The sequence below is a fragment of the Trachypithecus francoisi genome, unplaced genomic scaffold (genome assembly GCF_009764315.1).
Source record: "Trachypithecus francoisi isolate TF-2019V2 unplaced genomic scaffold, Tfra_2.0 Lachesis_group16, whole genome shotgun sequence".
NCBI classification, from domain to species: domain Eukaryota; kingdom Metazoa; phylum Chordata; class Mammalia; order Primates; family Cercopithecidae; genus Trachypithecus; species Trachypithecus francoisi.
The window spans coordinates 25844676-25872485 of NW_022681461.1; the positions used below are offsets into that span (position 1 = coordinate 25844676).

At 38.4% G+C, this 27810-nt stretch overlaps 1 protein-coding gene across 6 annotated transcripts in view; it reads left to right on the forward strand.

The window, feature by feature from the left end:
• ABHD17B (abhydrolase domain containing 17B, depalmitoylase) overlaps positions 1-27810 on the forward strand; it is a 50870-nt gene that overhangs the window by 19211 nt on the left and 3849 nt on the right. For 2 of the 6 annotated variants that reach the window (XM_033237100.1, XM_033237099.1), the window contains 3 exons: positions 18042-18511; positions 22830-23009; positions 26087-26294. In XM_033237100.1, the coding sequence (XP_033092991.1) occupies positions 18045-18511; positions 22830-23009; positions 26087-26294 (855 nt within the window). In that variant the 5' untranslated portion in view covers positions 18042-18044. Of the gene's footprint in view, positions 1-426; positions 456-8641; positions 8779-10946; positions 11014-18041; positions 18512-22829; positions 23010-26086; positions 26295-27810 lie in introns of those variants that run through there. The other 4 variants (XM_033237102.1, XM_033237101.1, XM_033237103.1 and 1 more) reach the window with 4 other exon arrangements.

Here is a 27810-nt window from a genome sequence, read left to right on the forward strand (position 1 = left end):
CAGAGGTTGCAGTGAGCCCAAATGGTGCCACTGCACTCCAGCCTGGGCAACAGACTGAGACACCATCTTTTAAAAATCTAAAAAATTTGAAATTTAATGTATTTATTACCTTAATCTAGTTTTATGTGTATATACAAATTGGTTATAGTATCTATTTTGTTACCAACTGATAAACAAGAAATAAGTCAAACGTCAGTAGATGAAAGGACAAGCAAAATACACATTATATTGTGAAATATATATTTGATCTTCATTCTTTTGTTGTGTCATACAACTCTCCTACAATCCTTAGAATCTCCACAATGAAGTATCCTTTTTTTTTTTTTTTGAGATGGAGTCTCGCTCTGTCGCCCAGGCTGGAGTGTAGTGGCACAATATCTCGGCTCACTGCAAGCTCCGCCTCCCAGATTCATGCCATTCTCCTGCCTCAGCCTCCCGAGTAGCTGGGACTACAGGTACCCGCCACCATGCCTGGCTAATTTTTTTTGTATTTTCAGTAGAGATGGGGTTTCACTGTGTTAGCCAGGATGGTCTCCATCTCCTGACCTTGTGATCCACCCGCCTCCACCTCCCAAAGTGCTGGCATTAGAGGCGTGAGCTACCGCGCCTGGCCAGTGAAGTATCTTTGTATGCTAATAAGTTGACTGAAAGCCATGCACCTCTAGGTAGCTATTGGATGGGTGTTAGTTACCCAGAAACACCCAGGCAGGATTAGAGGGTTGGGATTTTCACTCCTGCTTGTTAATCTCTGGGGAGAAGCGAGGGTGTGAAGGTTAAGTTGATACCAGTGGCCAGTGATTTAATCAATCATTGCCTACTTAACAATCCAGAAGGACTGGGTTCAGAAAGCTTCCAGATGACTAAGCACATGGAGGGTGGCATCCCCTTCCTACATGCCTTGCCCTGTACATCTCTTCATCTGTATCCTTTGTAATATCCTTTATAATAAACTGGTAAGTAAATGTGTCTGCCTGAGTTCTGTGAGTCACTCTAACACATTAATCGAACTGGAGTAAGAGGTTGTGGGAACCCCAGTTTATAGCCGGTTAGTCAAAAGCATAGGTAAAACAACCTGGGGCTTTAGATTGGGATTGGAAGTGGGGAGCCTTCAAACTGTGGGATGTGGCACTGTCTCCAGGTAGATAATGTTGGAATTGAACTGGGTGGGAGGACACCCACCTGGTGTCCGCAGCAGAAGTGGTTGCTTGTTTTGGGGGAAATCTCTCATACATCTGGTCACAGAAGTATTCTGTGTTGATTGTTGTGGTGTGAATGCAAAGGACAAAACAGTTTGTTTTATGTACAATGGAATATTATTCAGCCTTGAAAAGGAAGGGAAATTCTAAGACATGCTACAATGAAATAAGCCTGTCACAAAAGGACAAATAGTGTATAATTCCACTTGTGTAAGGTACTTAGAATAGTCAAATTCATAGAGGCAAAATGGTGGTTGCCAGAGGCTGGCAGGAGAAGAAAATGATATTATTGTCTAGTAGGTACAGAGTTACAGTTGGGGAAGATGAAACGTAAAATCTGGTGATAATTGCACAATAATGTGAATGTATTTAATGCATAGAACTGTACACTTGAAATGGTAACTTTTATCTATATTTTACCATCATTTAAAAAACACAACATTATTTCCCTACAATAACCAAGATACAAAAACCACTCATTTTGGAAAACAGCTATAGGAAATGACAGCCTCCCTTACTCTCTCACTTCTGTGCTACCCCCACCTTATCACGTGCCTTCCCCCCTCCAAATTGATTTGCTAAATGTACATTTATGTTTATAAATTTTATGTTAACTAAATTTTGGTAAATATTGTGTACTTGTTTGGGAGCTTTTTTTTCTTTTTTTTCTGAGATGGAGTCTCGCTCTGTTGCCCAGGCTGGAGTTCAGTGGCACGATCTCCACTCACTGCAAGCTCCGCCTCCCGGGTTCACGCCATTCTCCCGCCTCAGCCTCCCAAGTAGCTGGGACTACAGGCACCCACCACCACACGCCTGGCTAATTTTTTTGTATTTTCAGTAGAGACGGGGGTTTCACTGTGTTGGCCAGGATGGTCTTGATCTCCTGACTTCATGATTCACCTGCCTTGACCTCCCAAAGTGCTGGGATTACAGGTGTGAGCCACCACACCTGGCCAGGAGCTTTGTTTTTAGTAACAGGAAGAGCTTTGAAAACCTGAAGTTTTTCAAATTATAAATTTCTTCATTCTTTTTATATACTGTGGAAGATTGTATCTGAAGCTTATGAGAAAATCTTAGTTACCAAGTTTTAGAACTAGAAGAAACCTTATTATCAGTTTATGCTTTTGACTTTGTAGAAAAGGAAAATGAGGTATAAAGAGATTGACTTCCCTAAAGTCACCAGCTTTTTAATAGTAAAACTAGAACTGAAAGCCGTAGCTCTTTTGATTCTTAATGCTCTTTGGACTACACTGTGCTATCGTACTGTCCAAAGGCTTCTTTGGCATCTCACCAGAAGAATTTACTGGGTAAAATTTTCATTTACATTATTGGATCAAGTAGTTAAAGCTGTACTGTGTTCTCAAATATTTGTAAAGTATCTTCTGGTGCCATTGAAGAGATAAACAGAACATATTTGTTTGCCCTATAGACAGGGTGTGGGTAAGAGAGAGAGAGAGAGAGAGAGAGAGACTGACTCTGACTACTCTATCCCCAAAATCCTCTTTATTCTAGCACAGGAATTCCAAGTTCCAATTCTGCAGTCAGTCCTATTCAGACTATAAGCCTTCTGGGTCAATAGGCTTACACAAATATAAAGGAAACCCAATTTAGTTCTTTGCTTAGAAATATGAACAGTCAAGAAAGAAGCCTTCCAACAGCATGAAACCCAAGATGAACAAGGATTACCTGAAAAACACAAATGAAGAGAACAAAAAGAAAAACTTTATAGATAAAGTGGGTAGTCCTAGGATTCCTGAAAAGGAATTCCACGTGGAACAGAGAAGATGGAGAGGAAATAAATAGAAGAAAAATTATCTGAGCTAAATAAAGTCTCAGGGCTTTAGATCAAATGGATCCATTAACTGTAAAACAAAATGAACAAACAATAACACACATTTAGATAATAGTCTCATGAGATTTCAGAGCTAAGGATATAGGGAAATCTCATAAATATTTTTGCAGGGAGAGATGAGAATCACTTTTTAAAAATCAGATTGGTAGACACTTTTATTAATATTGAATGCTAGAAAATGTGGACCAATGATTTAAATTTCGAGGAGAATTTTAAGAAACCACCTATAATTCTAAAGCAGACCTAGTTTGCTGTAAGTGTGGAAGTATACATAAAAGTGTAGTTTACTTCCCCAGACCTTTGGGTGAGGGGGTAGGGGGTAGTGCTTGGGAGAAGCAAAATCAAACAAAAAATCTTACATAAAGGAACTTGAGATTAAGAATCAACAGAAGTATGTGATGAAAAAAAGTACTTAATCTCACCATGTTGGCCAGGCTGGTCTTGAAACTCCTGACCTCAAGTGAGGTAGGCAAACAACTGGGCTGTGAACTAACCCAGAACGTAATTATTTCAAATTAAAACAGAATTCACTGGGGTCTAAACATGTCTTTAAGAACAATATGGATTCTGTTGAGCACATTCTAATAATAAATTGGAATACGTGAAATGTAATAAAAAGGCAAAAACTTCAGAAAATTAAAGCTTCTTCTGAAAGTCCAAATGCGAAGCAAACGAAAATGTGCCTTATTTTTGAACGGTGAGGTGTAATTGAGTGTCAAGAACATAAAACACATTGACATTTGGAATTTAGTAACATAAAATTGCTTTTTATTCTCTGAGTTTTACCATGCCCCTTGGATGGGCAGTAAATGACACTGTAAGTACTTTTTATTATTCAATTAATGAAAATCAACCAGTAGATAAAAACTTAGTAAACTGCAAATGATGTAAAACTTAATGTGAAACTTAATTGTATACTCGGCAGTAATGGTATATGATTACATAGGGGAGCCAGAAGAAACTTCCTAAAGTTAATAGAATAGGAAATACAGGTTCAGCTAGAATATGTAAAGTTGTAACTGATACAAACTAAAATAAATCAGAATGAACAGAGAAGGCGGGAATTAGTGTAAATCTTCTTAGTCTTTCGTGTGTGTGTTTTGTGTGTGTGTGTGTGTGAGACAGAGTCCAGCTCTGTCACCCAGGCTGGAGTGCTGTGGCGCGAACTCGGCTTACTGCAACCTCTGTCTCCCAGGCTCAAGCCATTCTCCTGTCTCAGCCTCCCGAGTAGCTGGGATTGCAGGCATGCACTGTCACTCCTGGTGGTTTTTTTTTTTTTTTTTTTTTTTTTGGATTTTTAGTAGAGACAGGGTCTCACCATGTTGGCCAGGCTGGTCTTGCAACTCCTGACCTCAAGTGATCCACCCGCCTCTGCCTCCTAAAGTGCTGGGATTACAGGTATGAGCTACCACGCCCAGCCCGCTCAATCTTTTATAATGAGGATACACTATGATAAGAAATAATGGATTTTGGCCGGGCGCGGTGGCTCAAGCCTGTAATCCCAGCACTTTGGGAGGCCGAGACGGGCGGATCACGAGGTCAGGAGATCGAGACCATCCTGGCTAACACGGTGAAACCCTGTCTCTACTAAAAATACAAAAAACTAGCTGGGCGAGGTGGCGGGCCCCTGTAGTCCCAGCTGCTCGGGAGGCTGAGGCAGGAGAATGGCGTGAACCTGGGAGGCGGAGCTTGCAGTGAGCTGAGATCCGGCCACTGCACTCCAGTCCGGGCGACAGAGCGAGACACCGCCTCAAAAAAAAAGAAATAATGGATTTTAAAAAATGAGTATGGTAGTAAACACTAGAAGAATTAAAAACAAATGACCCGAAGTTGTAATTTCTGAGAACAAGTCTGAGGTTTGGGTTGGAATTAGGGAAGAGACTAAAGAGGTTTTAAGTGGGTTTTTTTTGGGGTTTTTTTTTTTTGTCTTTTTTTTGTTTTGTTATCAGTTTTGTACCTGTACGTGGTCAGGAAGTCAAATAATTCTACAAATTCCCAGGGGCATTTGCTTATTTTTGAATGATTCTTTTGGTGTTTACCTCCATATCTCTAGATAACAGTATTATATTACTACTTCTTACATGTTGACATCCCACTTACAGAAGAGAGCATAGCTGTCTCCCACCAATATTGCACAAATACGCTTCCAGATCCCCCAACTTCCCTGTGTAATTTGCCATATCAGTATCTTTTAAGATATGTCTTTCAGATTAGTCTGATTCCTCAGAGGAGGTTTTCCCAATGTAAACCTCTGCTCTTATGAGTTGGAGACAGTATCTAGGGAACTGCATTTTTTGAAGTGGACTTTTAACCAATTAGCCTGGCAAGGAGACTTTTAAAAGATAGTTGTAACATGTGGTTTGATTTTCTTTTTTTTTCTTTAGACGGATTCTTACACTGTCGCCCAGGCTGGAGTGCAGTGGCGCGATCTCGGCTCACTGCAACCCGTACCTCCCAGGTTCAAGTGATTCACCTGCCTCAGCCTCCCGAGTAGCTGGGATTACAGGCGCCCGCCACCACGTCCGGCTACTTTTTTGTATTTTTAGTAGAGACTAAAATTTCACTATGTTGGCCAGGCTGATCTCGAACTCCTGAACTTGTGATCTACCCACCTCAGCCTCCCAAAGTGCTGTGATTACAGGCGTGAGACACTGCACCCAGCTGGTTTGACTTTTTTAAAACCATGTCTTGTAATACTTTCATAATAGCAATGTTATTTCTTAAAATATCAAATCCCTGTTGTAGAACTTGATTAATATTTATTTGAATACAGTAGTAGTATTATCACCATTTACGTTTTTGTCTTTTCACTGTAGCTCTAATATGTTTTACGGCAGTTTCAGTTGCCCAAAGAACAAAAGCTTTGTTGTTGTTTGGTAAAGTTTTTTTAACTTTGTTGAAACACCTTATTTTATTTACTGCTTGGCAAATAAGGGTCGATTGGGTACGTGTTCATATGCTGTGTTGACCTGTAAATGGTTTTTTTTTTTTTTTTTTGAGGCAGAGTCTCGCTCTGTCGCCCAGACTGTAGTGCAGTGGCGCAATCTCGGCTCACTGCAAGCTCCACCTCCCGGGTTCACGCCATTCTCCTGCCTCAGCCTCCTGAGTAGCTGGGGCTACAGGCGCCCGCCACCTCGCCCGGCTAGTTTTTTGTATTTTTAGTAGAGACGGGGTTTCACTGTGTTAGCCAGGATGGTCTCGATCTCCTGACCTCGTGATCCGCCCGTCTCAGCCTCCCAAAGTGCTGGGATTACAGGCTTGAGCCACCGCGCCCGGCCCCGACCTGTAAATGGTTTTATAATCTTTTTTTATAAACTCTTAGAAATAATCTTTTTTGTAAGTCTTAGAAATTCAAAACTGGGGTACCCATAATATGAACCTCTTTTTAAAAAAGATTGTGTTCATTATTTATAATCAATAATCCTTAAATTTTGTGAGATTTATGACTACATTGACTAGATAATATTGGGGTACATATGGCTGTTCTATGGTATGAAAAATACTGAGTAGGTACTCACCTGAAAAGTTTCTCAGGGATTTACTTTACTTATAAACTAGGGAATAATGTGCCTTTGTGGAATGTTTCTGGAACAATGTAATATGTCAGCTTTTCTATGAACTTTGAGGATAAGCATGATTTGGATTGTTAGAATAGAAATGACAGGCTGATGATTAGGGAGAGAAAACATGTGTCTGTTCATGCCTAGCTTACACTCAGTAACAGGTAGAGGTGTGACTTTTAAAAGCCCTGAGCTAATTGTACTTTTCCAGTCACCAAAAGTTTTATAGGAATATGTGATACTAGCATATGCAAAAACCCACATCCTGTTTTACTGCTCCATCAGGAAGACTTACTTCACTTGTTAGGGCATTGCTGTGGTGGATCATCAAGATTTTAAGTGTTTAGGATACTGTTTTGGACTATGTTCAGAGATTCATTAGCTAATAGTCACAAATGTTTTTTACACTTTCTCATGGTTTACTTGCAACTTCAGCTTACAAGGAACCTCTCAAGAACATGAATCCTTTTGATGCATCAAACCATGGATTAAAACATATAGATAGCCTAATTGAGTTGCACTGCTCATTTTTAATAAAATGGCTTTTATGTTAGAATTGGGTTAGAAATAAGTCTGTGTTGTAAAGATAAAATTTTCCAGAATAGTCTTGTGTAGGCAATCTCATTTAGTTCTATGTGTCTTATCAATGTTCAACAGAAAGATCTATGAGAATTACCTATATGTACTTTGATGGAAAAGTCAGGAAGGAAGGTGCTCTTTAGCATTTGAAGCTAGTATGAATTTAAAGCATGGAACTATTTGTTCTGGATTGCTTGGGTTTCAAAGGTTTTAGTTCAGCACTGCCCAGTAGGGCTTTCTGTAGTGAAAGAAATACTCATACTATGCTGTGTAACTTGTAGCCACAGTGGCTGATGGGACTGAAGAAGTGAATATTTAATTTTAGGTAATTTAAATTTAAATAATCATATGTAGAGAGTGAGTGCTTAGATAGTGCAGTGTCTAGTAGTATCAAGAAACTGAGGGAAAACAAAAGCAAAAGCACTGCATTAAACTAAATAGGACTTCTGATCCAAATTAGTTTGCTTGGCACAGCTTATAGGCGCTTTACCCTTAATATTCATGTTTTACTATAATGTCATCATAGATATAACGTCTTCATTTCTGAGCCTTACTAGCTTTTTTTACTAGAATAGTAAGTTCACAGCTTACACTAGAACTGACACTATTTTGATGTCTGTGGTTGATGCCTCCTATCTTCACCTCAACTTTCTTTTTTCGTCTAACTCCAGTACTTTCCACTTTCTTACTTGCCCATTGCCCAGTACATTTTTTTTCCATTTGAGAAACTCCTCTAAATTTTTCTAAACTCACAATTATTAAGGCATTTGTTCAGTTTACCCCCAAAAAAACCCATACTTCTAAGGGTGTTTTCAAGTGACGCATTGGCACTGTTACACTCTATATCTAGAATCTTATTGGTATTTAAAAATTACAACTTTACCTTGAAAGTATCAGACATTCTTTTTCAAAGAAGAGGTTTTGCAAAAGTTTCTTCTTTTAATTCAAAATATTAAAACATTAATATTTAAAAAATTTTTTCTCCGAGTTTATAAACTTCTATTCTCATGTAGCACAGTTCATCCAGTTTGTGTCTTGAAGCAGAGTAGACTTTTTCCCGCAAAGTCACCTGAATTTTGAGCCCTTTGATCTCACAGATGAAATCCCTGTTTCATCCGTGAAACCCTGTCTCTACAAAAAGTACGAATAATTAGTCAGGCATGGTGGCACACACCTGTGGTCCCAGCTGCTCGGGAGGCTGAGATAGAGGATCACTTGAGCCTGGGAGGCAGAGGGTGCAGTGAGCCAAGATCATACCACTGCACTCCAGCCAGGGCAACAGAGTGTGATGAGCTATTGTCCTGCATAAGGCATGCCTAGATAAGATAGAAAATGTTTTAAAACATTGTTACAACTAAGTACCTGCTTTCCAAGTTGTAGTTAGTGAGTTAGTGGACTTTTTTTTTTTTCTTTTCTTTTTTTTTTTTTTGAGACAAGGTCTCCCTATGTTGCCCAGGCTGGTCTTGAACTCCTGGCCTCAAGAGATCCTCCTGCCTCGGCCTCCCAAAGTGCTCACACTACAGGCATGAGCCACTGTGCCCATCCCAGGAAACTCTGATACTGTGGTTTCGATGCTTCATCTTCTTTCAAGGTGAATATTCAGCTTCTCTGTATGTACTAAACTCTGTAATGTGTATGACTTTCTAAAAACCTTAACACTCAGGGATTCACATGTAGCTATACTTTGAATACTACTGCAGATTACATAGAATGATATTGCACCCCAAGATTTACCCATAAATGGAGTAATTCATCTTGAATTTTAAACTATAGTTCTTAACATGAAATCTAATATATCAAAATTTAAATGGTTTATCATATACAGTGTATTGAGCATAGTTGTCAACATATCACACGAAATGAAGAAAGATATAAGCATTCTTTTAGATGTTTTCTCTAAACCTTTTTTTTTTTTTTTGAGGTGGAGTCTCGCTCTGTCGCCCAGGCTGGAGTGCAGGGGCCGGATCTCAGCTCACTGCAAGCTCCGCCTCCCGGGTTTTACGCCATTCTCCTGCCTCAGCCTCCCGAGTAGCTGGGACTACAGGCGCCCCCACCACGCCCGGCTAGCTTTTTGTATTTTTTAGTAGAGACGGGGTTTCACCGTATTAGCCAGGATGGTCTCTATCTCCTGACCTCGTGATCCGCCAGTCTCGGCCTCCCAAAGTGCTAGGATTACAGGCTTGAGCCACCGCGCCCGGCCTAAACCTGCTTTTAAAGACTTTTAGTACTAGTTCAGTACAACAAAAATCTTAAACCTTATAATAATTAATTCTTTGTAGATGGTAGTAATATGAGTTGGTCTGCATTACCGAGAAACTATTACAAGGAGATCAAAGGGAGATTTTTTTCCCCAGTAAATTGTTATTACATCAAAAATTGACAGGAGTCATGTCAGTAATTTCTTATGTTAGAAGAGAGGAAGGAGATACAATAGGTCCTTCTATTTAGGGACTTTTTTTAACATTTGTCTTCCTGTTTTGCTGAGAAAGAATCAGTTATTCATCTTTCTTCTTTGTCATTGAGGAGGAAAACGTTACCAGGAGAAGCAGATTCTTAAATTATTATTTCATACAATTTTAGGAAATTGCTTTTGCTGTAAGTCAAGAAACTGTTGAATACCCTGCCAAAAGGAAAACCTTAATTTTCACAATGGGCCATCTGTTTAACATTGAGATGACCTTTTTTTTTTTTTTTTTTTTTTGAGACAGAGTCTTGTCACCCAGGCTGGAGTGCAGTGGTGCAATCTCAGCTCACTGCAACCTCTGCTTCCTGGGTTCAAGCCATTCTCCTGCCTCAGCCTCCCGAGTAGCTGGGATGACAGGTGCACGCCACCACACCCAGCTAATTTTTGTATTAATTATTATTATCTTTTTTAGTAGAGATGTGGTTTCACCATGTTGGTCAGGCTGGTCTTGAACTCCTGACCTCATTGATCCTCCTGCCTTGGCCTCCCAAAGTGCTGGGATTACAGGCGTGAGCCACCGTTCCCTGCCTGACCTTTCATTTTGTGTATTTATTTCAAGAGGGGCAAGAGTCCCACCTCCCTAGAATAGGGTCCTTTTCTGTGTTTCATAACACATTGAATGATTTGAGTAACTTGGAAGGCTTTTTCCACCTGCCCCCACTTAGGTTCATAGATTTTTTATTTGACTGCTTCTCTTTTGCCCCCATATGAAAAAACTTCCTTTTTGCCCCCATATGATAAACCTAAGTAATAGTAACAAAACATTTTTGCATTCTTTCTTGACATGTAAATTTAGTGAATTTCTTTCTTTTGTAGGAGCTTCTTGGGTGTAGAGAGTTGAATCAGCCTTAATAATTTACTAACTCATTCATTTAAAAAATATTAGAAACCCTACTATATGTCAAGTATTCTGCTTGATACTAGATGTCCAGTTGTAAGCAAGCAGATGTGATTGTTGCCCTCTGGAATTTCTAATCTTGGTCATGGCACATTATCACCATCAATCTATCAGCATAGGCCCTGCTCTTATTTTACTTAATTTCTATTTTTTTTCCTCCAACTCCATCCCCTTCCGTAAGCATGTACTCTGACATACATACCCTTAGAAATGTGTTTGTCCTCAAAGATAATGTTTATGTCTGTTTTGCATGTATGTTAATGGTATTATAGATCTGTTAGTAACTTACCTTTCTCACCCAATACCATTATATTTAATCCCTAGTCACCAGTCATTGCTTCTGACTGTGTTAATTTTCCATTATCTGCATCCAACACTTGCTTACTCATTTCCCCAGGTATGGAACCTATATTGCATCTCAGGCCCTGACATAATAATACTTCAGATACACCTTAAGGACCTGTGTAAGTATTTCTTTGTAGCACTTACCCAAGAGAGAGATTCTGGGTCATTGGTAAACACAATGGCTTACCAAGCAGTTTACAGAGATTTCAATTTTCCCCATTCTCACCAGCACTTGATAATACTCAGCTTTCTAATTTTTTCTTTTAGTTTTGATGTATTATTTCTTGATTTCTCTGATAGTTGGTGAGGTTGAGCCTTTTTTCGTATACTTGTTAGCCTGTGAATTGCCTGTTCCTATCTTTTGCCCATTGTTCTTGAGTTACCCAGTTTTTTCTTGTTTTTGCTGAAGTTCCCTACATTTTAAATATTCTGACAGTTTGGGATGATCATATCATCCAAAACAGGACATTTTTCTTTTTTCCTTTTTTTTTTTTTGAGATGGAGTCTTGCTCTGTCGCCCAAGCTGGAGTGCAAGGACACAGTCTTGGCTCACTGCAACCTCTGCCTCCTAGGTTCAAGTGATTCTCCTGCCTCAGCCTCCTGAGTAGCTGGGATTATAGGCACACGCCACTACGCCCAGCTAATTTCTGTATTTTTAATAGAGATGGGGTTTCACCATGTTGGCCAGGCTGGTCTTGAACTCCTGGCCTCTACCCGCCTTGGCCTCCCAAAGGGCTAGGATTACAGGCGTGAGCCACCATGCCTGCCCTGACATTTTTCATTTAAGAGAACTCCTTTATTTGAATGAAGTTAAATCTACCAATGTTTGTCTTTTGTGGATTGTGTAAAAATTAGTTTTGCTCTTTAGCTCTGTAGTCTGCCTGGAATTTGCTTTCTGTATTCCATGATGTAGGGATCCTTGTGGTAAGTTTTCCCAGCACAATCTACTAAAGAATCCATCCTTTCCTACTGCTTTGAGAAACCAACTGTGTCAATCCCTAGTCCCATTCACATAGGGGTTCATTCATAAGCTACGTTACTAGGTCTATTTGTTTCTGTACCAGCACCACTGTGTCTTTATTACTATGACTTTGTGCATTGTGTCTTAATATCTGGAATGGACAATTCCCACCTACCCCACAAATAAATAAATAAATAAATAAATAAACACCTTTGCTCTTTATAGACATTTTCTGGTAACTTCTTTATTAATATATAATTGACATACCATAACACTCAAATATTTAAGGTATAACTCAGTGTTTTTTGTTTGTTTGTTTGTTTTGAGACAGAGTCTCGCCCTGTCTCCCAGACTGGAGTGCAATGGCACAGTCTTAGCTCATGGCAACCTCCGCCTCCTAGGTTCAAACGATTCTCCTGCCTCAGCCTCTGAGTAGCTTGGATTATAGGCATGCGCCACCACTCCCGGCTAATTTTTGCATTTTTAATAGAGACGGGGTTTCACCATGTTGGTCAGGCTGATCTCGAACTCCTGACCTCATGATCTGCCCACATCAGCCTCCCAAAGTGCTGGGATTACTGGTGTAAACCACCATGCCTGGCAATGTTTTTAATATATATATTCACAGAATTGTGCAACAGTCACCCAAATCAATTTTAGAACATTTTCGTTACCCCAGAAAGAAACCTGTTACCCTTTAGCTATTATTCTCCATCCCTCCTGTTCTCCTCATCCCCAAGCAACCACTAATCTACCCTCTGTCTCCATAGTTTGCCTATTCGGGACATTTCGTACAAATGGAACCATACAATAAATGGTCTTTTGTGGGCCAGGCATGGTGGCTCCCTGTAATCCCTGCATGTTGGGAGGCTAAGGAGGAGGATGCTCAAGGTCAGGAGTTAGAGATCAGCCTGGACAACCTACTAAGAACCATCTCTACAAAAATTTAAAATATTACCTGGGTGTGGTGATGCTATGCCTGTAGTCCTGGCTACTTGCGAGGCTAAGGTGGGAGGATCACTTCAGTGCAGGAGTTTGGGAGATTACAGTGAGCTTTAGTCACACTAGTGCACACCAGCCTGGGCGACAAAAGGAGAGCCTGTTTCTAAGAAAAGAAAAGAAAAGGGGGAAAAAAAGGTCTTTTATGGCTGGCCCCTTTCACGTAGCAGAATGTTTTGAAAGTTCATATTGTAGCATGCATCAGTATTTTGTTTTTATTGCCAAATAGTATTCCATTTTTACGGGTATATATACTACATTTTGTTTTGTTTTTGTTTTCTTTTTTTTGAAAGGGAGTCTCAACTCTTTTGCCCAGGCTAGAGTGCAGTGGCGCGATCTCAGCTCACTGCAACCTCCACCTCCTGAGTTCAAGCAATTCTCCTGCCTCAGCCTCCCAAGTAGCTGTGATTACAGGCATGCACCACCACACCAGCTAATTTTTGTATTTTTAGTAGAGACAGGGTTTTACCACGTTGGCCAGGCTGGTCTGGAACTCCTGAACGCAGGTGATTCGCCCACGTTGGCCTCCCAAAGTACTGGGATTACAGATATGAGCCTCTGTGCCCGGCCTACATTTTGTTTATCCATTCATCAGTTGGTGAACATTTGGATTGCTTACATTTTTCAGCTATTGTGAATAATGCTGCATGTGCATGTACAAGTTTTTGTGTGGACATGGGTTTTCCTTTCTCTTGAGAGTAGAATTGCTTTGTCAAATGGCAACTCTGTTTAAGTTTTTGAGGAAATAACAGACTGTTTTCTAATCAGACTGTACCATTTTTCTTCCCATCAGCAGTGTATGAGGGTTCCAATTTCTCCACCTGCTAGATAACCCTTTATTATTATGTCTTTTTGATTATAACTATCTTAATGGAGATGAAGCTGTATCTCTTTGTGGTTTTGATTTCCATTTCCTTAATGACTGATGATGTTAAGCATCTTTTCACATGCCCATTGGCGATTTGTGTATCTTTTGGAGAAATGTCTGTAAATCCCTTTGCCTATTTATTAATTGGGTTGTCCTTTTATTGTTTTTTTTTTTTTTTTTTTTTTTGAGATGGAGTCTTGCTCCGTTCCTCAGGGTGGAGTACAGTGGCGTGATCTCAGCTCACTACAACCTCTGCCTCCGGTATTCAAGTGGTTCTTTTGCCTCAGCCTCACGAGTAGCTGGGAATACACGCACGTGCCACCATGCCTGGCTAATTTTTTTGTATTTTTAGTAGAGGCAGGGTTTCACCATGTTAGCAGGGATCTCCTAACCTCGTGATCTGCCCGCCTCGACTTTCCAAAGTGCTGGGATTATAGGCTTGAGCTTCCAGTGTTGATATTTGAAAGTCATATGTTCATCTGATCTTGTTCATTTGTAAGTAGTTTGTTGTTTTTTGGTACACTTTGAGGTGTTTCGGTCTTTTTTTTCCCCCTTTAATTCTGAGAAATTCTTGGATAGTCTTATCTTTATTTTCTCCTTTATTTTTTTCCTGGGACTTCTCTAGTACAGATAGTGATATTTCTACTTCTTGTTATCTATTAAATTTTCTTGTTTTCTATCTCTTAATTCCCACACACAAAAAAAATCCATATTTGTAAATTACTCAGGCTGATCTTTTAGCTCACTGATGTGCTTTTCTTTTTTTTTTTTTTTTTTCTTTTTTGAGACAGAGTCTTGATCTGTCGCCCAGGCTGGAGTGCAGTGGCGCAATCTCGGCTCACTGCAAGCTCCGCCTCCCGGGTTCATGGCATTCTCCTGCCTCAGCCTCCTGAGTAGCTGGGACTGCAGGCGCCTGCCACCTCGCCCGGCTAATTTGGTGTGTATTTTTTAGTAGAGACGGGGTTTCACAGTGTTAGCCAGGATGGCCTCGATCTCTTGACCTCGTGATCCGCCTGCCTCGGCCTCCCAAATTGCTGGGATTACAGGCGTGAGCCACCACGCCCGGCCACTGATGTGCTTTTCAACTGTTACTGCTCAGGCAATCCACTGTGCCCGGCCCTACATAAGTTTTATAAGAACAAGTTGGACTTGAAATTATCTAAGTTTAACAAGCTATTTCAGTTTTTTTATGTATATATATATATATATTTTTTTTTTTACAGAATAAAATGTTTTTCTTCAGTAACTTGCTCATACTATACTAAAATGTAGATTTGTTTTGTTTATACTTTTTGTGAAAATTTTCAGACTTACAGAAAAAGTATTCAATTAACTTTTGAGAGTAGGTCTGTGTCGCTGCCGTACACCAGGCCTGTTATTAGGAAAGTGATCATTTGCAAGCTGTTGTCATTAAATAAGCCCCAGTTATCTGACTTTTGGGCAGTGGAAGAGGGAATCATTCTGTCAGCATTAAGGAAGTGAAGCTGTCATTAAACTAGACCCTGGCACTGCAGTTTTTCTGCTTTCTGCTTCTTTCCTTTGGTGTTCATCCCCAGAAGCTTCTTCACAGCATTATATGTGTTCAACCAGCCAGGTTTATTTGAAAAGTTGTTTATTATAGTTTATAAAAGCTTTTCTGCTAGGTGCAGTGGCTCACACCTGTAATTCCAACAGTTTGGGAGGCCAAGGCAGGCAGATTATTTGAGGTCAGGAGTTCCAGACCAGCCTGGCCAGCATCGTGAAACACCATCTCTACTAAAAATACAGAAATTAGCTGGGCATGGTGGTGTGTGCCTGTAATCCCAGCTACTGGGGAGGCTGAGGCAGGAGAATCGCTTGAACGTGGGAGGCGGAGGTTGCACTGAGCCAAGATCACGCCACAGCACTCCTGCCTAGGCGATAGAGTGAGACTTCATCTCAAAAAACAATAAAAAAAAACAATAAAAGTTTTTCTGGCTAAGAGATAAATTATAGGATTATAGTCTAGATATGTACCATTTACTTACTAAGCTTTTTAAAAGGCTATTGTGGCTCAGCAGTCAATGGTATATGAGGTCATTGGGGTTGAGAAATAACCATAGACTGATATTAAACAGATAGCATTGATATTATACCTTGTACCTCATCATCTTTCTGCAGGTAATTTCCTCCTCTGGAACAGACCCTTTGAGTCCCTTCCCTTCCATCTTCTTCAACAGGCACTTTATCCTCCTGACCAGGATAGTAAATTTGTAGCCAGAGTAGTCTATAGTAAACATCACTAATTTATCACATATCATTGGGCAGCTAAGCCCTGCATATGCCTTAGAATCATTCTCAGCACAACACTTCAGGAAGCCCTCAATTAAAGGTGGCAGATGACACCTAGTTGTTATTTCTGTCCTATTTCTTATTCTAACCAGAGTAAGCCATTAACTTATTCAGGCGGTATTTTGAAGGCTAAAAAGGAATAAAGGTAAAAAGCAATTAAAGCATTTCCTAATATCCGAGATGTTTTTCTGCCCTTCCCTCACCTTTTGAGTTATTATTCCCTTACCTTTTATGTTATAATTATACCTGCCCTTGTTTCTCTCTTCCTGTGCTTTTTTCTGCTGCTGCTTATAAACACATTTATTTTGAACTTTATAGGATATATTTGATTTTTAGTGAGTGAAAAGGGCATTTTTTTCCCCGAGATATTCTCAACCATTTAGTCACTCTCTTGAGTTGTTTTCATCCCATTTTTGATATAATAAAGTACTTTTTTTTTTTTTTTTTACCTATTCTTATATTTAGATTTCTTTTTTTTTCTTTTTTCTTTTGGAGAAAATTGGATGCCACCAAACCTGTAAGGTGTTGGTTTTAAATGCCTTTTCCCTGGAACTAAGCAATGGCCTAATTCTGCTAAAAAGAGACAGGAGTTTGATAAAGGACAAGATGGAAGGAAATACTGATAGAACAAACAAGTATTAATTAATTTTTGTCCGTAAGTTAAAGTGTGACAACGATATGCCCATCACTCATTGTATGATGGACCTTCACTACACCAACATTTGATATTCACAGCCAAGTCCTTCAGTGTAGGTATTGGCCTTGTTTACTTATGAAGAAAATGAGAGTCAAAGAGATAGTTTGCCCAAGGACATACAGCTGGTAAACGGTAAGTGGTAGAGTTAGGATTTTACCCCAGCTTCCTAACTTTAAACTTTGTACTCTTTCTCTTCCAAACATTTAGAAAAGTTTACCTTTAGTAGATTTTACCTTTTTTCCACAATAAACTTTATATTATAGCCTTTTTAGTTTGGGCAGTAATTACATACATGCATGCATGCATGCATACTTAACATACACTTTAATGTTCTATAGGTTATTTGGACCACTGGCACTGTGACCAAAGTGATAGTATTCTGAGCATGTTCTGAATCTGTGAGGGCAGTATAGCCCAGTAACATAGTATAGTGACAGCCTGGGGTCAAATCCTGGCTCCAACACTGCCTCATCTTGTGCAAGTTTCCTTTCTCACGCCATCTTACACAGTTGTTTTGAGAATTAAAGTAATATAGAGCATTTGGCACAATGCCTGACAAATAGTTTCATAAATGCTATTATTATGTATTCACTTTATGCTAAATCCCTAGCTTCTCCATGAGGTTCTGAGAAGTTTTGCTGAGTTACATAGAAACTACAGACTACACTAAAGATATGTCATACCTTCAGTGTTGTTATTTGTAAAGAAATGGCAAATATTACCTTTATCATTTTTGACATTTTTGTTAAATGAGATAATAATCACTGCTATTTGAAACCTGTCATATAGTGTTTGAGTCTGTCTGCTGGTCAGGAATATTTGCCTCACCCCAGGATTTAAAGTACTTCTAGAAAGAAGCCAAAGGCCAGGCGCGGTGGCTCACGCCTGTAATCCCAGCACTTTGGGAGGCCGAGATGGGTGGATCACCTGAGGTCAGGAGTTCAAGACCAGCCTGACCAACATGGAGAAACCCTGTCTCTACTAAAAATACAGAATTCACCAGGTGTGGTGGTACATGCCTGTAATCCCAGCTACTCCAGAGGCTGAGGCAGGAGATTCTCTTGAACCCGGGAGGCGGAGGTTGTGGTGAGCTGAGATTGTGCCATTGCACTCCAGCCTGGGCAACGAGAGCGAAACTCCATCTCAAAAAAAGAAAAGAAAGAAGCCAAAAATCTGTTTGGAATCATACCTAAAATAGTAATAGTCATTAACCACCAATAAAATTTACCCATGTCTTTAACTTTTTATTGTATGAGAATGTAGAATCTACATTCAGTTATTAAAATATTTACTATCTCCTTTTCTTTTTCAGAGCATGAATAATCTTTCATTTAGTGAACTATGTTGCCTCTTCTGCTGTCCACCTTGTCCAGGGAAAATTGCTTCAAAATTAGCATTTTTGCCACCTGATCCAACTTACACACTGATGTGTGATGAAAGCGGAAGCCGTTGGACTTTACATCTATCTGAACGAGCAGACTGGCAGTATTCTTCTAGAGAAAAAGATGCTATTGAGTGTTTCATGACTAGAACCAGTAAAGGCAACAGAATTGCCTGTATGTTTGTACGTTGCTCACCCAATGCGAAATACACTTTACTCTTCTCACATGGAAATGCTGTTGATCTTGGTCAAATGAGCAGCTTTTACATAGGACTAGGATCACGGATTAATTGTAATATATTCTCATATGATTATTCTGGATATGGTGCAAGTTCCGGGAAACCCACAGAGAAGAACCTCTATGCAGACATTGAAGCTGCTTGGCTTGCTCTTAGGACAAGGTAAATTGTAGTTGGAAATTATTTTTCATACTCGTGGTGGTTAGCTAAAAATACCTTGTGTAAGAATGGAGTAAAAGCTGTTTTTATTATACATAACTGCTATGTAGAGGTTATGTTTACTATTATATTCTTGTAATAATTAATATTTTAGACAGCAATTTTAAATTTCACATAATAGCAAAACAAAGTTTTTAAAGACAGTTTCAGGTTTGTCTACATTAATACCTGTGTATATGTATGATTTTTTTTTTTTTTCAACTTAAATCCTTAGCTGAATGTCCATGGTGCATGCCTGTAGTAGCTGTTACTTAGGAGGCTAAGGCAGGGGAATCACTTGAGGCCAGGAGTTTGAGGCTGCAGTGAGCTATAATCGTGCCACTGCACTCCAGCCTGAGTGACAGAGTGAGACATCGTCTCTTAAAAAGTTAAAATAAATAAATAAATCCAGTGACAAATGTTTCACTTTGTAAGCTTTCTTATTGGAGTGTGATATAAAAAATGTTTATTCAAAGCCGCAGCCTTTCAAGGCAATGAGAGAAAATACTGACTTAGCTAATTATTCACTTGATCTATCATCAACAGTATGAGGCTGGACTGCTTTCTATTAAAATCCTAAGCCAAGATTTGCATTATTTTATGTGATTACTTCTTGAGAGGTACAACTTAAAGATACCTTATTGGAACTATCTTTCAAGTATTCATTCGTAAAAATGAGATTTTACTTTATATTCTTTATTGCTAAAATTGAGAGAGATGGTATCAAGTTTTAAAAAATTTTTTAGGCTGGCGGCGGTGGCTCACGCCGGTAGTCCCAGCACTTTGGGAAGCCGAGGCAGGTGAATCACAAGGTCAGGAATTTGAGACTAGCCTGGCCAACATGGTGAAACCCCATCTCTACTAAAAATACAAAAATGTCTGGGCGCAGTGGCTCATGCCTGTAATCCCAGCACTTTGGGAGGCCGAGGCAGGTGGATCATAAGGTCAGGAGTTCGAGACTAGCCTGGCCAAGATGGTGAAACGCCATCTCTACTAAAAATACAAAAATTAGCTGGGCGCAGTGGCAGGTGCCAGTAATCCCAGCTATTCGGGAAGCTGAGGCAGGATAATCGCTTGAACCCGGGAGGCGGAGGTTGCAGTGAGCTGAGATCACACCACTGCACTCGAGCCCAGGTGACAGAGTGAGACTCTGTTTCAAAAAAAAAAAAAATTTTAATGTTATGATAAATTGTTTAATAAAATTTTCTTACTGTTCAGTTATTCTTTGATTATATAGCAGCATACATTTTGGGGAACTAGAAATTGCATTAATCTTTTCTAGTCGCCAAGATACTTAAACGTTTTTCTTGAAAAATCACAATTTGGTAGACTTCAGTGTATTATTAGTCAGATTAGTGTACAATAACACATAACCTTAATATAGGCTGTTCTTTATATTATATGAAAATAAAACATCTGACTTCCAGAATATTTTTGACAACCTATAGGATATAAAGAAAACTTACTCTTTCTAATTTAATGTTTAAATATTAAAGATTTGATTTAGTCAGGAAGAATTTCCTCAATTTTAATAATAATGAAGTAGTTAATAATATTAAAGATATATAAAAAATCTTTAAAACTATTTTTCCCTCCAAAGAAATGTAATAAAGTTATGCTCTCATAGCAAAGTTCTACATAAAAGGGATTCTTAAAATCAATTGAAATTATATAAAAACATAAATATGGGGAATAAGGAAAAAAAGATGGCAAGTAGTAGGTAGAGTTGATGGGGGATGGTAAAATTATTGTTTAATTGATAAATTTAAAAACTGCTTTAAATAAAAATCTTTTTAGGTATATTGATATCAGTTCCATCAGGCCTTAAAACAAACAAAACCTGAGTGCCCACTTTTTAGAGCCAGCCAGTTGAATAACGTATAATAACTGTAAGAAAGTATTATAATTAAAACAAAATAACTTTATTGAGTGATAAAGTTCACACTTTTAAAGTTTAACTTCAGTGAAATAATGAAGTTTTAAAGGGTGCTAAGTTAAAACTGATAGCCTTATTAGTGCTTCCCAATAACAAAAAAGGGTCACTTTACTCAAACAAAACATGTTAGTATTGGGTTCAGTGTTCTGTGTCTTTGTGAAAAAATCCCATTTTTTAAGTGGTCAGCTTACTGGGTTTTTTTTTAATCTTGGCATTTATCAATTTGAAGAAAACTTTCAAAAATGATTTTCAGTCTTGATTAATTTTTTTAACATATTTGATAGCCAGTGTTAATGAGGAATGGGCAGATTTCAGCAATAATCCCACATACTATTTTAGCACTTACATTTTAGAATTTTAGACTTCTGTTTTCTTTCATGTTGAACCCAAAATATAGTTGTAAGAGTTTCATAAGTGTAGGTACTTTAGGAAATGTAACTTCTCTGAGCCTGTGTTTCCTCATCTGTTTAATGAAGAGATTGAATTAAATGATCCCCAAGGTCTTTTCCAGTTCTGGAATTCTGTCATCTAATGAAATGTATGTGATTAGAAGACATGCCTTTTATTTTATTTGCCTGATTAAAAGTTAGGACTTAAGTAACCAGGAAAGAGAAAATAAATAATGAACTTAAATAATTATTATTTGAATGATGTCCTTTTTGGGAAAATTGGATATCCATAATAACTCCAATTTCTGACCTTCTGATGGACCAAAAGAAACTCAGGGCCTGGCATTCACTGTGCACCTTTCCCACAAAGTCCTTGAGCTCCTCATCTGTGGGCTTCAGAAGTAAAAAACACTGAACCTGGTAGTCAGTATACCTGAGTTCTAATTATAGAGCTGTCACCTACTGGTGACTTTGAAGGTCTGCTCATTAGGCAGCTGGACTCTATATTAAATGGTCTCTAAACTCCTTTCTAGCTCATACTGTTAGGCAGTTGTTACTCTTGTGAGTCCCCTAATGCTTAATTGTCAGCTACCTCTGCAGCTCTATCCTCAAGCATTGTCATTGCTTAGCTGTAGCCCAAATTTCATGATTGTCACCAACAATGCTGATATTCAGCTGACAGCAACAATGCAGCCTCAAGAATTGTGGTTATGCTGCAAATGTTCGTTCTCCTAATTTCTTCATTCATTTGAAATAAGTGCAACTAGGTCTGTTGTAAAGAAAAAAGCTTTTCTGAGTTTGCTAATATTTAGAGTCAATTTGGAGTAGACAGAGCCCCACTTTCTGTGTCCTATACAAATGCTTGTGTAGTCCTGACTTGAAGAAACTATGTGGGGAGACCTGTGTTACTACCTGTATAGTTGAAATAGTACTATGCCCCTGGAAGAGAACACATGGACAGTTTGCCTTACTCTTTCCTGGTGAATATTCAGATTCTCAGAAAGATATTTTACCTTTGCAAAAGATTTCCAAAAGAAGCTGTTGTGTTCTTAGCTGCCAGAGTGACTGCTGTCTGCTTTCTAAGTGGAAAGCTGTATCTAATGTCACTGTAACCTTGAACCCCACATTCATTAGCTCAGGTAGCACTGCACTTGGACTTGCAGTAGTTTACTTTTGGGATGATTATACTGTAGACAAGTAGCAAGCAGTTCCTTGAACATACTAGGTACCCAATAAATATTTATTGAGTCAATGAGTTTTCATCTATTTAAACCTGCAGCCATTTTAAAGGGATTAAAATAGTACCTTGAGATTTTAGCATAAAGTCTATTCATAAATAACTGGACCATGTGGTGTTTGGAATTCTTTTTTATCTTTTGAACCATTAGTCCATTTCTACAACTAAGGAAAGACAAAATTTAAGAAAAATCATAAAATCATAATTTGCCCTTGACTAAAACCATACATATAGTTTATTCATTTCATACCATAACTATATGTAACAGTTCATCAATATGACCAATTTTGGAAATTAAAATGAGCTGCTCTTGATGTGTGGAGAAATAAATAACTTTTGTTACATTGAACAGAAAATAAATATGACCTATTCATTCAACATCAGTTCATGAAAATATTAGTGACATACCCCAAGCTCAGTCAACAGTATGCTAGGTTGAAATACTATAGTGTAATAAATTATTTAATAAATTTATTTCTTAAGATTGAAATCTTTAAAATACCTCAGCAATTATTTTTCCAAAAGATGAAATAGAAACACATGAAATAAACTGATGATACAGACTTCATTGTAATGTTAAAAATAACAGTAATAGCTAAGAAACTTAAGTTTAAAAAATGGATTAGTTGACATTGTCTTATTCTAAGATCAAATCCTTTGGAATGATGGAACATTTCATACCACTCCAACTTTTTTGTTTTTAACGCCTGAACTTTGTAGATACGGCATTCGCCCTGAAAATGTGATTATATATGGCCAAAGTATAGGGACAGTACCGTCTGTGGATCTTGCTGCTCGATATGAGAGTGCTGCTGTTATTCTTCATTCTCCTCTGACCTCAGGAATGCGAGTTGCCTTTCCTGACACCAAGAAGACCTACTGTTTTGATGCATTCCCAAAGTAAGTAGCAGTATTCAAAATAGTTCAATTCCAAGAAACTTAGGAATTTTTTCATCATTTAAAGTACTCATGACATAGTTCACTCAACCGTGTTTCTATTTTACATATATTAGCACATATACATTATGAAAAATTAATTTGTAAAGAGGGTATTAGCTGGTGACCAGTCAGAAGGCTGAAATGTTGAGGAGTAGTAATCAGATGAAGATTGCTGAGGGCCTTACACCTCAGGTGGTGGCACTAGTATTGGAGACAAGGGAATGAGTTTGAAAGATAAATTTGACAGAACTGAGTGTCAGACTGGATGTAGGATGCTAAAGAGAAAAACTTGAACATGACTACCATGTTTCTGCCCTGAGGTGCTAATGGATGGTGCTATCCAGTGAGACACTTGATGTTAGAGAAGAACAGGTAGAGGTTAAAATGAGTAAATATCTGATTAATGATATCAAATTTACAAAAGTGAATTGAAAAGAGTTGAATCTTAAATTAACTAGATTAGTAAGTATTGCTGCCACAAAACCCACCAACATACTTCGATGTATTTGAAAGAAAAGTAGCTACTTTTCCTTCATGCTTTTCAAGGCAGGAGGTAGTTCCCACCTACTCTTCATAGTTGGAAAAAATTAATGGACTATTTTTCTCAAAGAAGTAGAAAAGAAATAAGCTGGCAAATTTTAGTTTTCTCTCCTTTCTCCAATTGGCAGCAATACAAAGGATTTTTCTGTGAATGGCCGATGGGCCTAAGGCAAAGTCATCACATGGTTCTTTATAAAGAATAGCAAAGATTATTTTAAAAACACATTATTTTCATCACTAGCCAGTAATGGATCACTTTAGTAGGGAAAGTATGTGAACACATGATCTTATCACAAGGGCAAACTATGGGCGTGTTTGGGTTTTTATTTTGTTTTGGGTTTGTTTTTGTTTCAGGTAATGTAGGTATAGGCATTACACTGCCTCTGTCTAGCTGAATGGTAAAAATGATAGGGATGTATCTGAGTATCTCTATATCAGTATTGTTGCCAACTTATATCTCTGTCTAGCTCCCTCTTTCATTTCTGGTGCACCAACAGAGAGCAACACTGAAAATAAACTGTTTGGCCAGGCACAGTGGCTCACGCCTGTAATCCCAGCACTTTCAGAGGCCGTGGTGGTTGGATCACTTGAGGCCAGGAGTTCGAGACCAGCCTGGCCAACAAGGTGAAACCCTGTCTCCACCAAAATTACAAAAATTAGCCAGGCATGGTGATGCACGCCTGTAATCCCAGCTACTCAGGAGGCTGAGGCATGAGAATCCCTTGAACCTGGGAGACAGAGATGGCAGTGAACCAAGATGGTGCCACTGCACTTCAACCTGGGTGACAGAGCAAGACCCTGTCTCAAAAAATAAAATAAACTGTTTGAAAAAGATAATATATTTCTTTTTTTATTCAAGTTTTAATTCCTCTACTGCTGAACATCTTTCTGACAGCAGATAGTAAACCCAAGTATTTATTCTTACCAAATGCAGCCTTAGATTATTTCATTGATGGTTTTTTCCTTGTCAAAATTCCATTTTCATTTTATGTTATTTATAATATCTTTAAGGATTCTTAAAAAGAATTGTTTGTGTAGTTTCTGTCTCCTCCAAGTTGCCAAGTGTTTTTTTTTTTAAAGTTTTTGTTTTGATTCCTGTGTTATTTGAAGTGTTCTCCTCTCATGTCTAATAACTTTTGGTTGCCTGCTTATATGTAAGTAAAGGAACTGATCAACTTTTTATTCTTACATATAAGCCGGCAATCAAGATTTAGCAGATCAACTAAAGGGCTGCTCTGATATAATCTCCAAAGAACGCTCTTTCTAAAAGTCCCTCCTGGAGGACAGTGGCCTGACTACCAGCATTCTAGGAGCCACGTAGGGAAAATGGGTTCATAGTAGCCAGTATGTAAATGTATGTGTGTCTGTTGTCTCTTTGATACCTCTGTTCTAAACTCTGGGAGTCTGCTAGCCCACAGACATTCCAGTCTTGGGGGCAGGCAGTTTCCGGGTATATGAACAGGCAAAAGGAACTGGGAAGGGGAGGCTAACTTTCTTACACAGACTTTGAAAAAATCCTGTATATTTCAATCACCCCCTTCATCACCATGGTAATTCCTTAGCTTTCTGGGGTATTCTGTGGTATAAATTGGTTTCGTTCATCACTTTATGGTCTATCTGCCTAAAATTGTGTTTTTTTCTCTCCTTTTGATAAATTATTTCACACATTAATCTTTCCAGCTCCAACATTTTATTATATTTTAGTACATTCTCTTTGTCTTTGTATCTTTATCCTCAAACAAGAACAAAAACATAAAACATTTTGCTATCATTTTAGTAGGAGACTAGGAGAAAGAATATAGTGAGTGCAGAAAGTGAAATTAGCGCATACTTGAAATGGTTCTAAAAGTTTTCTCCTCTTCTGGACACTTAAGTTTCTCTGTGCCAAAAGTCAACATTGTAGAAAGGTACAGTAGAGTGACGAGAGCATTGAGTGATTCCAGCAAAACCATCAAAACAAGTGCATGAAAATAACTTCCTGGCCGGGCGCGGTGGCTCAAGCCTGTAATCCCAGCACTTTGGGAGGCCGAGACGGGCGGATCACGAGGTCAGGAGATCGAGACCATCCTGGCTAATACGGTGAAACCCTGTCTCTACTTAAAAATACAAAAAAAAAAAAAACTAGCCGGGCGACGAGGCGGGCGCCTGTAGTCCCAGCTACTCGGGAGGCTGAGGCGGGAGAATGGCGTAAACCCGGGAGGCGGAGCTTGCAGTGAGCTGAGATCCGGCCACTGCACTCCAGCCTGGGTGGCAGAGCGAGACTCCGTCTCAAAAAAAAAAAAAAAAAAAAAAATAACTTCCTCAGATAATCTTAAGGTAGGGAGTATGTAAAAGGCAATTTTTGAATCTTACTGGAAATTCAAGAGACATTCTTAGCTTCTGATCTGATTCATACAATTCTCATATTTGAATTACCTGTCTGATACAGCACAAAAATATTTATGTTCCTTTACATAGTTAATTTATTGCATTTTTTTCTCCTTCCTTTTTCCCTGCAGCATTGACAAAATCTCTAAGATAACCTCTCCAGTATTAATAATTCATGGGACTGAAGATGAAGTCATTGACTTTTCACATGGCCTCGCGTTGTTTGAACGTTGCCAAAGACCTGTGGAGCCTCTCTGGGTTGAAGGAGCAGGTCACAATGATGTGGAACTGTATGGACAGTATCTTGAAAGGTTGAAACAGTTTGTGTCACAGGAACTGGTAAATTTGTAAAATATTCTGTAAATTTGCTACTGGGTTTTCCTTTCTTGCTGAACTGCACTCTTTGGTAAATAACATAAAACCTGAAGGTTTTGTTTGCAAATCATGTCAGTTGCCTTCATAAATGTACAGGTAATGATTTGTTAACAGACTTAATGAAGGTTTTAATTACCAGAACTAAGAACTGGAAATAACAGTACCATGCAGTCAGGCTGTGTAATTTATATTTTTTCTGTGAATTTTTTTTTAACATCAAGATGAGTACTGTATGAGATTTTAATTCTATAAAATCAAATGCTGTAAAAGTATTGCCAAATGCTTTTGCATACTAGAAACAAATTTATAAATATTTTTAAAACATCTCAATGTACTAAATCTTATCCTGGAATACAACTGTAATATTCTTTTGAAGAAAGCTATGTATCTAAAGCAGTTTAAGTACTCATAATAGAATGAACTGTAAAAGAGATTTAAAACCATGCAAGTTCACTAGAATTAACCTAAACCCTGTTGTACAGGGATAGAGGTTTAAAGTTATTTTATTGTAAAATACATTGAATTTTCTCTATACTCTGATTACATACATTTATCCTTTAAAAAAGATGTAAATCTTAATTTTTATGCCATCTGTTAATTTACCAATGAGTTACCTTGTAAATGAGAAGTCATGATAGCACTGAATTTTAACTAGTTTTGACTTCTAAGTTTGGTACTGTGAGGCAACCACTTAAAATTTTCATGCTGGTTATTTAAAAGGCATTTAGAGATTTCAAGAATGATTTTGTATGCAATGTTTTAAATTTTGATTGATCTCATAGTCTCATAGAATTGCAGTAGTCTTCATTGTATGAAATCCTGAAAGTCCATGAGTTGATCTTAAAGACGACAGACTGGCTATCTGATCCCTTTTCACTGGCTTTTTTTTTTTTTTTTTTTTTCATTTTTTGAGATGGAGTCTTGCTCTGTTGCTGAGGCTGGAGCACAGTGGTGCAATCTTGGCTCACTGCAACTTCTGCCTCCCAGGTTCAAGCAATTCTCCTGCCTCAGCTTCCCGAGTAGCCAGGATTACAGATGCCCGCCACCACGCCTGGCTAATTTTTGTATTTTTAGTAGAGTCAGGGTTTTGCCATGTTGATCAGGCTGGTCTCGAACTCCTGACCTCATGATCTTCCCTACTCGGCCTCCCAAAGTGTTGGAATTACAGGCATGAGCCACCGCGCCTGGCCCACTTTGGCTATTTTTAAAAATAGGACCTGTTGTTTTGGATTACTATCTGAGAATTTCATGGGTTCACTCCTGAGTATAGGAGATAAGAATACATTTAATTCATAACTTTTTTATTAACCAATATAGTAAAACAATAAAGCTCACACATACAAAAACTAAGTTGCCTTTCCTTGAATGAACCCTGCCTGAATAAAACAATGAAAGAAAAATAAAAATAAAAAATTAATGGTATGTAGTCTAATTTGTAAATGAATGAATATGGAAATAATACACACTGTGGATATATTTT